This window comes from Mauremys mutica, chromosome 3 (assembly GCF_020497125.1).
Source record: "Mauremys mutica isolate MM-2020 ecotype Southern chromosome 3, ASM2049712v1, whole genome shotgun sequence".
Classification (NCBI taxonomy): domain Eukaryota; kingdom Metazoa; phylum Chordata; order Testudines; family Geoemydidae; genus Mauremys; species Mauremys mutica.
In genome coordinates, this window is record NC_059074.1 from 206111423 (window position 1) to 206123435 (window position 12013).

Sequence of the window (12013 nt, forward strand, 5' to 3'; positions counted from 1 at the left end):
TCTATTAGTTTTATTTTTATACCTTTAATTGTTTTTTTTAATTTCTCCATATCTGTGGAAAGCACCTATCCTGTAGCTTTAAAATGCTGTTATTAAAAATGTATAAATGTAAGGGAAAATCCTAGATATATTGGACTTGCCTTCTTTAAAATTAAGACCATATTCAGCAAAATATTTCCGCATGTGCTTAACTTTAAGTGCATACCTAACAATGCATTTCAGTAGATGCTTAAGTCACATTGAATCAGTGTTAAGGTTAAGTGTACATTTAAGTGTTTTGATGAACTGGGACCTTAGTCATCTCTACCAAAAAGATTGCAACCACTCATCATCTACCAAAAATGCCCTCCACATGCCATTCCCCAGACCCAAAATCCCAAGAAAATAAAAGACCTTTGAGATACTGTTTTACATTGGACAGATAAATACACATACTTTTATCTTATGTTTTTCTCTCTTTCCAGTATGCATCGTGGACCATGTCACTCGAATTGTAAATGCTCCAAAGAGAAAATAACTTGCTTTGGGACTGGGGTGTCATCATTGAAAGTGTGCAGTTGTGTTTTGGTGTCAACAATAAAGATGTTCTTTTCTCGGCATCCACCTCCTATTCTGTTCTGCTTAGGAGCTCACATGGGAGGCTAGGGACCACATTCTTCCAGGGATGTAGGCTCCTACATTTCATTGATTTCCATGGCAGTTAGGAGCCGTAATACCTTTCAGGATCTGGGCCTAGGTACCACTTTGTGAAGGATGGAGACCCCTGGAACCCGAGTGCTTTGCTTCTGCTGTCTTGGGCCCCGATCCTGCAAGCTGATCTATGTGGAAAGACTCTTACAACCTGCACAAAGCCCCACCGATCTCAGGTTCGGGGCCTGGGCCATTTGGAATCCTGAGTTCATCGTTAAACCTCCCTCTCTTACTTAGTGATGCTGTATTGCTACCCTCCTGCTGGAGAGCCTCCAGTGGGGTTTACCAGGCAGCAGCAAAGACGTTAGAGATGGAAGAGACCCATCAGATCCATCCCTTCTTTAAGTGCAGAACCCGGGGCTCGCACAGGTGTTAAGCAACTTCAACTTCCATTGAATCAGGTGGACACTCAGCCCTTCCCAGGAGGAACTAAGGCCCAGACCCTCAAAGGTATTTAGGCTCCAAAGTCCCAATGGGATCTTGGCCTCAGCGCTTTGAAGGAGGGACCCGCAGTCCCTTCATTCCTTCCACAGATGTCTGCAAAGCAACTTTCATGCTGATGCCAACATCGTTCCTTACCTGCCCCGGGAAGTGTAACGATGATAGATAGATAGAAACACCAGCATTCAAAACACTAAGGGCCAGATTCTGATCCCCTCACTCCTGGGACAAGCACCTTCCTCCCTGAGTAGCCCCCATGGGCTGCAGGAGGAAGAGTGGCAGGATCTGCCCCTGAATAAAAACAATCCCCCCACCCCCCGAAAACTTGCTTCTTTGCATCCTGATTTGATGTCGCTTATATTTTCTTTCACGATCTCCCCTCCCCTACAGCTCCTCTGGTGGCACGTAGAGTGCAGAGCCTTGGCAAGTAGCTTTCTCCCAACCTTCTGCTCTGCACACAGCCTAACAGAGAGCGATATAGCCTGCTTGCTACCTCCCCATGAGATCAAGTACTCTGTGTGCCTCCACTTTATCCATCCAGAGTATATTTAAAATAATCTAGTGGTTTTAGATAGGGGCAATGTAGGATTCTCTTGGCTTGGTGAACTGGTGTTTCCTATTGATGGTGTAGCATTAGATTTAATTTTAGGTGTGTATAAAGTACACTGCGAATGTAATGCAAAGTTTATTATGGCATCTCTGAAGTAGCTGTCTCTGAATTTGGCTGTTGCTTTTATCATCCGGCAAATACCAGGGTATAAATACGATGACACGTACTTGGTCTGATAATCAGGAATAATCTGATTCTTAATATAATTTCTCCATGAAAAGGTTTTGGAAATAATATATCAAATGAATGGTTTACAAGAATGGTTTTAAACATTTGAAGGGGGAGGGAAAAAACCCAATCCGCTTACCTAGAGACCTTTTCTGTACCATCAATAAATTCGCTCTTTGCCTAAAACTGAAGCCTAAAATTGGTTTTGATTTTTCTTTAAAATTCAAATCTCTGATGTTCTTAAATTGAACAAACGATATTTTTAAAAAATATATCAGGCTCCAACATCTGCAGATTATGATTTGCATTTTGAAATTGGCTGCTTGAATTGAACAGGGATGAATACTGTCAGTCTTCTTTTATTCACTCAGTTTATTTAATGAAATGCTAGAGGTCAACCCTTTGTCCTTAAATTAGTTACTATAGAAATCTTTTTGTACTTTTCTGCTTGTTATGATGTCTTCTAAGCAGAAGAAAAGGTTGCCATTAATTATGTCTTTGTTGAATATGGATATCTATTCATAGTTAGTTAAACAGTTTCAAACAAAATTAGCATTAAGCAACTCTCAGGCCAGCTTTAGGGTGGTTATCAAGAATTTTTTGCTAAGAGAATGCTCTTCTGCAAGTGTGCATTATCTAATATAGTCAGCTTTCAGTTGCTAATTTTTTTTCCAGATGAAGATGAGCTTAATTGAGGTTGTGCTTTTAAGTTTGTAGAGCTCTTCAGCATCTCATACAAAAGCATCTAGAGGCTTTTCATTTGTCTTGAGTATGTTTTAGATGTACAAATATTATTTACTTTAAACTCCAAATCAAAAGGCACAGAGTAACTATTTTAAATAAAACATTATTCTCTGCTGAAATATATATAAATTCAAAGCAGGCATTTTTTTTCATTATCGCTTAATAATTTTTTTGAAACAGCTGCTATTAACAAATTCTAGGATAACACTGGAATAGCAGTTTAGCAACTAGTCTCAAACAGGCATTTAATAATGTAATTTGCTGTGAGCTACTCAAAAATAGAGGACATATATTAAAATTAAGATATAGCTACAGTTTCATGTCTAACTCTCAGCTAAGTGCCATTTTGAATAGGACTTTAAAGATTAATCTTCCATAGTTTTTAGAAAGGTCTAAATATAATGACAAAGTTCAATTCTTCAATGAAACCAGCACGACGTTTATTAATCTATAGTGATTTTTATTTTTTGGATTCCAGACAATAGTGCAATCCATAATAGTTTTCAGCAAGTAATAGGAAATCCAAGTTCAGTGACAAGTCTAAAAATACTGGCTGGTTAGAAACTTAAAATCAGGTTTTTGGATAGTGAATGGGGCATGAACTTTTGTTTTAATACATTTCTGAGGAAGAAACATAACATTGGTCATTAATGATTGGTTGTCTGGCCTTAAAATCAGACAGTAAAGTGCTTGGCATTAAAGAAAAAAAAAGAGCTAGCAGGAAAATTAGAAGTTAATTAGGAAAAGCCATAAGAAAAAATAATTGTGGTAGCTGAGGATTAATCCTAATCATAAATCAAATGAATATAATGATCACTCACAAAAATAAAATGTATATTTCAGAAAAGATTTCTCTCCCTATTCCTCCCCCCCCTGTAGCTTGTCTTCAGTATACCATTGCTGCCTTTCCACCAACATTAAAGATGCTTAGAGTTAAAGAAACTGTAACCTTGTAATGCTTTTAGGTAGAATGTACATATTTTTCATTTTAAAAACTAGCTCGCAATGACATTGTAAAGTAGAGATCCCAAGTCACCCTTATTATCATGGTGTCTCCTTGAGCTGAACCTCTGAGAAATGTGAAGGGGAAACTCTTTGGAATGAACAAATCCTTTAGCTGCCTATAGTTATTTATTAAAATAGACTGGAGAGATAAAGAATGGAGACAGGGAGCAGAGGGAGGGGAATATCTATCTATCTATCTATCTATCCCCGGATAGAAAAGATTGGGACCATCAGAACACAAGGATCTATTAGGTATACATTTAAGGAAAAATACTAACATCCTGACCATTGTATTTAGCATTTGGATAGTTCTAGTGAAAATGCTTGTTACGAAGGTGGGGCGAATGTGTTTGCATATTTGTGCAAAAGAGTTAAAATAGGAAATAAAAGAGAAATCTAGGTGGGACAAAATGTTCTCACTGAGTGTAAAGAAAGATGGTGAAATGGAAAACATACTTCTTTGTTTTCTGAGGGTGGCTGAGGAAAAGTAGTTGCAGTCATTTCATTTAATGGACTGTATTCATTGTTGCAGCCTTGTTTAATTCTATTACTCAACCAAAATAATCCCCGGGTTAGCATTATGCTTCTGTGTGTAGTGGGAATAAGGTAATGCAATCTTCTCTTTACATCTTGACTGATTTTATAAACTTAGCAGACTATTAAAAAAAATCTTTGAAGTCAACTTTCCACTTGTGCCTTTAGCTCTTGAACAAGTATGTTGCTGGTTTTTCTTCTAATATATAGATTCATCTTCAATTCTGTGAAGAGCTTTTACATTTAATCCAGCGCTGGAATAGCAATTTGCTGCCACGGCTTTAAAACAGGTTTTTTTCCTTTAACTATCTCAGGATGTAGGTACTTTGGGCTAATCTTGAAAAACAATGTCAACGTGTCTTCCTTGTGTTTCAGTTTTGGATCGCAGATGTCCTTAAAATATGAGGAAGGAAAGCTGGTAAAGTATGTCTTGACCAGATTGATAAAGCAAAAATTGTCTAGAACTGACACTCTAAAAATAATAAGAATCCTCCAGGTTTTATACCAAAGTCACAACAACAGTCAGTGTTCTTAACTTTTTGTCAACTTCAGAAACCACTGCACTAAAAGTGATTCACTGATTTGATTTTAGTAATCCCATCATGATTTGGGGCTCATTTTTTCATTTTTATTTATTTATTTTAAACTCATGAAGCTTTTCTGGGAATTACTGTGATTTTTGATGTCACTGTATGTTAACTGTTAATCACTTAGAATTGCCTCTTTCTCTCACTTGCTGAAATTGATGTTACTCAGGTATTAAAAATTTATTTTGCTTGAGTAGACAGCAGTATAGACTATCAATATGTTTATTACAGAGGAGGAAAAAATCACAGTAATGGAGAAGGCTCTTTTACCAGCTGTATTTGTTATTCAGGCATTAATGATTTATTTAAAAAAACCAAAAACTTTGTAAAAAAAAAGATAGTCTCACAGTTCTGGCAAAATTCTGCTTTAAAGAAACATTCATTTTTCTATTATAATAAAAGGTACCTTTAATCTCATGTGATTTGAGCAGTGGTTTTCAACCTGTGGTCCATGGGCCCCTGGGGGTCTGCAGACTATGTCTTAGATTTCCAAAGGGGTCTGCACCTCCATGTGAAATTTTTGAGGGGTCCACAAATGAAAAAAGGTTGAAAACCACTGTATTAGAGAATATTTTGTTCGAGATACAAAAGCATATTGGAATCATATTTAGGCATATTGTAAACATTTGGAAATGTTCACCACAAATATGAAATATTCTCTCAGAAATAAATATATTGAAATCACAATATTGACAAACGGGACTAATTCCGTCTGCCTTTATATTTCATCAGGAACAATTCTAAACTAGACTGTGTCATTATATTAAACTTTTTGGACACAGTACCTTGGTGAAGAAATTTTGATGTATTTATGTGAGTTGCAGTGTGTCCTTTTGTTTTAGTGTCCGGAGAAATATAGATACTTTTTGTACATCTTTCAAATTTGTTCTTAGGGCACAGTATATGTTAGCATATGCTTCTTTAATTTACAAGAGTGGCAAAAATGTACATCTGGGAATGTTATGGTTCTAAGGTATGTTTTTATTTTTTTAATAGTTTATTGAGAAACACTGTGTGAACAATTCTCATCAACTTTAACCAGCATCTACTTCTGTTTCTCTCCTTACTACCATCTCATGGAAGTAAATTATTGCTGTCCTAACAGTAAATTTAAAAACAACAACAATCTGACGCCATTTGTTAAACCATAAATAGGGGAACATTCAGTTATGAGTATAATAGCATATATTGAATTTTCATAGGAATGATTTAGTGAATATTAGAACATATTTTTACTCTATTGTTTAGACTCAAGATGGCATAAAATCTTTAACATCTATTTATCATGTAGCTATTTTAATGTAAACATTTGTCCATTTAGATGAAGTGTTTTCATTATTAAGCTAATTTCAACATGTTTCAGATAGACTGATGAATTAGAAGCAAAGCACTTGCTGATGAGAAACGAAATTCTGTCTCAGCTCAGCCTGCTGTCAGATACATCTTCATTAGTTTTTGTCATTCACCGATGGCAAATGCTGTATAAATGAGATGACGATCAGGTCCGCCTTGATAACTTGCCTTATCTCATTAGTTTTCACATCAAAGTTAATCAGCAATGTGAATTGTAATTGCTGGAAGAGACAATGCAATAGATCACTAGGCCTTTTTTCTGTATGGCATCTTGAAACATCAGCAGGCTGGTGTGAGTAGATAGGCTCAGAAAGAAAATGATGTGGAAAGCATAATAAGCAAGCTGCTCAGAATTAATGAGCTTACCCAATAAGAAAAGAATAACCAATCAATGTGAGTTGGGCAAATATAATTTAGGAATAATTGCTTGATTGGTTGTCTATAGTAGACTGATTTGACCACACACAAGGATTAAGAATTAAGATGTCAAGGCAAAAAATAATTTGGCAACTGAGGGCATGTAATTTTTTGTTTCCTTTCCTTTATGACTGAAAGAGATTGCTGTTTGATATGTTATTCCCCAAGAATGAAAACATTAGATAGAACCACACTGTCTTTTTCCTTTATGCTTCCCTTATAATACAAGCTCTTTCAAACCCCAGTGGTGATATTTGAGTATGGGACATTAAAAATGAATAGAGTTATTTTTTTAAAAAATTCCAAATGTTTTCATTTAAAAGCACTGCACTGAAAAGAGAGATAAGTTTGTAGGTGTCGGGCACAAAACATTGGTATCCAGCTAAATTATGTACACGGGAGTTTGTAAAATACAGCAATTATTTGGTTTAAAGCTGAAAAGCAATTCTTGCATTATACATGCTTTTAAAATAATTTCCCCTACAGCCATTCCCCAATTAGTAAAGAACCCTTATATTCTTCTATCTAAACTATTGGGAAGGTTCAGCCAGAAGGTAAATTTGCTTTGATCTACATTACATCTAATTGAGTCACTACCAATGTCTCTATCCCAACATCAAGAAATGTGAAAATGTTAGATTATTTCACTGGGGATTAAACCTAATTTTCGCGTGTTCTGCATTAACCTATTAGGCTGACTCATCTGCATTGCTAATGTGGCTCAGGCAGCTGTCACTGCTAAAGAAAAACATGATCATGCAATCCTTGAATGAATGATTCCAGCTCTGATTAGTGTTAGTGAAGTTAGCTGAGCCCTAGTGATAAGGAAGGAAAATTCCCAGGTTGCCAATAGCTTTGAAAATTATCAGACTGTAGGCAAAAATGTACCTCATGACTCATAGGCTTCAGTCCAAATGTAGTGTGGAGTGACATTATTTAAGGCTGTCTATTTTGACTAACTAAAATTGTCACTTGCATGAATGTGTTTGTTTCTTTTAAGGGGCTAATGCAATGGATACATATTAAAATGCTAATAGAAAACAACCTGAAATAGAAAACAGCCTTTTACCTTTTCTCCTTCATTAGCAGTATTTAACTGGTATTTCTACAAATATACACCGAGGGAAGCATATCATGATTCATGCCAAACAGTAGCTTCTACGTTGCTTTTTTAAAAGGTGCTTCGGTATTATGTACATATTCACTCTTTTTTTTTTCTTAATGTGCCCTTGTGACTAACAAATTCCAGCCATGAAAATGGGATTCAGATGCACGGTACAAAACCGGTGCTGTGTCCCTGAAGTGAATTTAACGGCAGTGTTCTATATTTGTGCGTTTGCACTCCTCCCTGGTCTTTGTTCACATTGCAGCAGGCATTGCTGTAATCTCAAGCCTTTACTTATTTCTTTCTATCCATCAGATTTAAATAGTGAAAAAGCAACAATGACACATCCCCTTGAGATGTGAAAAATTTTGGAATGAGTTAGCCCCCAGCAATAGAACTAGGAGCCAATTTAATCCGATTAGTGCTTCCCAACAATAGATGTTCCTAACCCATTGTGGACAGAAGCCTTTACTTTATTTGTTTCTATTAGCCAAGAAGCTCAGATATCAGAAAAGTGGAATTTTGCCCCATCAGATTGTGCAGACAATCAACAAAAACAAATTGAGAAAATAGTCTAATGTGTCAATATTTATCTTTTGGCCCTAATTGTCTACAAAGAGGACTTGTTGAGTGTGTAAAGTTTACAGCATTGGTTTATCTATGTGCTCTTGATTCTTCCTATTGTATGGATATAGAGGCAGCTACTCACAATGCCGTGATATTTAAGAAGGGCAGTAAATACAGAGACACAATGGAGGCATTTTAATGGGAAAAAGACGGGGATTTGTAGACCAAACTGTAGTACTAGATAGAAAATATTTTTCAAAGGCTTTAAACTGAAACATATATAAATATATATAATTTACAAGTCATTTATGAATACGCTTAGTGCAGGTTTGTGACGTAGGCATAAACCAGTAGAATCTGATACAGAGAAACTTGTTTTTAAATACTTCTGAATGATTCATACGGCTTCACTATTCCTTCTGATTCTCATTTCCTTCTCTCTCTCTCTCTCTCTCTCTCTCTTTTTTTTTTTTTTTGGACTAAGGCCCATAATGACATTTCTATCAGTTAACTGTAGCAGCAGAAATGAATGTCACTAGTGGCTTCCCTCATCGTATTTTATGTTTGTGGTATTGTTTTTAGAAGCAGGTGACTTATCTGCACTATGGAAGGTTACTGTGTAAAGTGACCTCTCTCCCAGTCTAAACCAAAGAAAGACTTTCAGACTGGTTTGGGAGGATCAGCTGTAGTTTGCAATCCAAGTGGAGAAATAGAGCAATCTTATTACAATCATTTGCAGCCGTATGCATGGTGTCAATTGCCTAAACCAGGAAGGCACTTCACTGTTCGAAGTGAACTATAGTTTGTCGTCCAATGTAAAGTAAGTGGGGCAGCTTCTGATTAGTTACACCGGTATAAATCTGAAGAAACTATACTCAGTGGAGTTACTCCAGAGTTGCAGTGGTGTAATTGAGAAAAGAATTTGGCCCAGTATTCTCTGCTAAACCAAATACATGGTATGAAATAGTGGAATAGAAGAGCAATGTCGGATGGCAGCTAAAACTAAATACACTGCACTCATATTCTTGCTGCGACTTTTCATAATGAACAGAAATTAAATCTGGGAGTGGAGCTTTTAGTTTCTATCTGCAAGGCAATGTCCCAGGGGCCATCCTGTAATTTCAGCACCACGTCATCCTCTGGATAGCTCAGTGTCATCATCTTTGGAGACCCAAGCTCATGAGTCTACAAGTCTCCCCTCCCACTCCTAATCCTTAGGTGGAACTGGGCACTCTGATGGGGTGAACATTAATTAGGTGTCCATTGGCAAGGCCTAACCCTCACCAGTGAAATGACCAACCCCCATCAAGCCCACCTCACTTTATCCAATGCTTTGAACTGCCCAAAACACTGCTAACAAAGCTGTGACAAATCCCACCACCGCACTGGGCCCTGGGGAGATAAAAAAATCCTGATTTTTGTGACTATTGTGAGCATCTGTTCTGACCTTCCTGCATAGCACGGGCCTTAGAACTTCACCCTGCATCCTGCTGAATAACTTGTGGTTGAATGTGAGTGTGTTTTTCAGAAAGACGTCCAGCCTTGAGTTAATGATTCCAAGTGATGGAAAAATCCACTGCACCCCTGGGTCAGTTGTTCCAGTGGTTAATTGCCTTCACTGTCAAAACCTTGTGCTTAATTTGCTGGCATGCCATCCCTCCGGACACTGTGTGTATACATAGAGGATGCTGCCCTCTTACCACTTCAGTGGGAAGATCCAGAGGTTGTTTCTGTCTCTACAGTTATAGTCCAAAAAAAAAATCTATTGTCTACCCTTGTAAAAGCATAACCCCGCTGCCAGTGTTTTCCTGTCCAGGCTCTCCCCTGGAGACTTTGCATTCACTTGATTAGCAGGCTGCTCAGGTGAAACATACATTACCCAATTTACATGTAGACAGACAGACAGAAAGAAACCTGTCTCTCAACTTTTCCGGTGACCAACCCCAAGTCACAGACCTTTAGAAAATAATTTTTAGTCTATATACATACCTCTTTACATATTATCTGTACATATGTTGCACGATGATTACGATGACCAGTGTGACACAGGCTCTCATTAGAGACCTTGCATGGCGTTCTTCGGTGAAGCAGTATTTAGATACCAGACCCAGGGGATTCCTGTAATCCGTATATACCTACCTCTGTCAGTGGGCACAACGCAGTCTCTGGGTCATGCAGACCAACCAAACTTACTTAAGTTCCAGGAAAGCTGGCTGAAATGATAGTTACAAATAGAAATATAAAACACCTAGGTGTCTTGTTGTCTCTCATTGTAGATTGTAAACTACAAAGATTGTAGCAAAGATTGACTTTTTCTTCTGTGTTTGTACAGCACCTAGCACAGTGGGGTCCTGCTCCATGATTGGGAGCCCCTAGGCACTATTTCAATGCCGGTAAATACAGGGGCAGCTCTAGGCATTTTGCCACGCCAAGCACGGCAAGCAGGCAGCCTTCGGCGGCACGCCTGCGGGAGGTCTGCCGAAGCCGCGGGACCAGCGGACCCTCCGCAGGCACGCCGCCGAAGGCAGCCTGCCTGCCACCCTCGTGGTGACCAGCAGAGCGCCCCGAGTGGCTTGCCACCCCAAGCACACGCTTGGCGTGCTGGGGCGTGGAGCCGCCCCTGGGTAAATAATAACAATTAAGAATTAAGGAAATTAAAACACCCCTGGGGTGAGAAGTAAAGTGCTGCCATGGATTAGCAACTAGCTAAGATCTGAACAACAAAGAGTTAAATGATCAGTCTTCAGCGTGGCAAAAGGTTAACGGGGCTTGCACCCAGATTATGTAGCAGGAATTGGGATGTTTAAGACGTTTATCTAATTAACTGAAAAAAAGCATGAACAGCGAGGTGGTGAAGGTTTGCAGATGAAAATTATTTCAGATTGTCAAGACCAAAGAAGACTGTGAAGAACTTTCAGAGGACCTAACAAAGGTAGGTGAATGGGCAACACAATGGATAGATAGATAGATTCTTAGAGTTTAAAGCCAGAAGGAACCATTAGATAACCTAGCCTGACCTGCTTTATAGCCCAGATGATTAATTTCACCCAGTTACCCCTGTACTGAGCCCAATTATTTGCATTTAGCTAAAGCCTATTTCCCAGAAAGGAATCCAATCTTGATTTGAAAACATCAAGCGATGGAAAAGCCACCACTTCCCTTGGGATTTTGTTCCAATAGTTAATCACCTGCATTGTTAAAAATTTGTGCCTTATTTCTAATTTGAATTTGTCTGGCTTCAGCTCTCGTTCTGCCTTTCTCCACTATATTGAAGAGTATTTTAGTATATGGTATTTTCTGACCGTGACGGTATGGGTACACTGTAATCAAGTCACCTCTCTCCATCTTCTCTTTGATAAACTAAACAGATTGAGCTCTTTAAATCGGACACTTTAAGGCATTTCCTCCAGCCCCCAAATCATTCTCTGGCTCTTTTCTGCATCCTTTCCAATTTCTCAACATTCTCTTTAAAATGTGAACACCAGGATTGGATGCACTTTTCCATTGTTGGTCTCACCATATACAGAGGTAAAATCATCGCCCTACTTGTTTAACATCCTCCTTAGTTGCTAATAGACTGGAAAGTACTTCATTATCCTTGTGTGATAGGCGTACATTGCTCTTGCTTCTTTCCAAATATAGAACAAATATTTATTGAATATGTCTACCCTTTCTGCATCATTATTAATGATTTTACCATCTCCATCTAATCATGGGCCTATATCATTTCTAGGATTTCTTTTGTTCCTAAAATTACTTTTAAAACTCCTAACTGTCCTTAGCCCTGCCAGC

General features: G+C 38.0%; 1 protein-coding gene across 2 annotated transcripts in view; it reads left to right on the forward strand.

Moving 5' to 3' along the window:
* LOC123367664 (bifunctional protein GlmU-like) overlaps positions 1-12013 on the forward strand; it is a 130180-nt gene that overhangs the window by 107853 nt on the left and 10314 nt on the right. The window contains exon 5 of one of the 2 annotated variants that reach the window (XM_045012027.1): positions 465-596. The exons of the other annotated variant lie outside the window; for it this stretch is intronic. Coding sequence (XP_044867962.1) covers positions 465-497 — 33 coding nt within the window. The 3' untranslated portion in view covers positions 498-596. Of the gene's footprint in view, positions 1-464; positions 597-12013 lie in introns of those variants that run through there. 2 annotated transcript variants of the gene reach the window in all.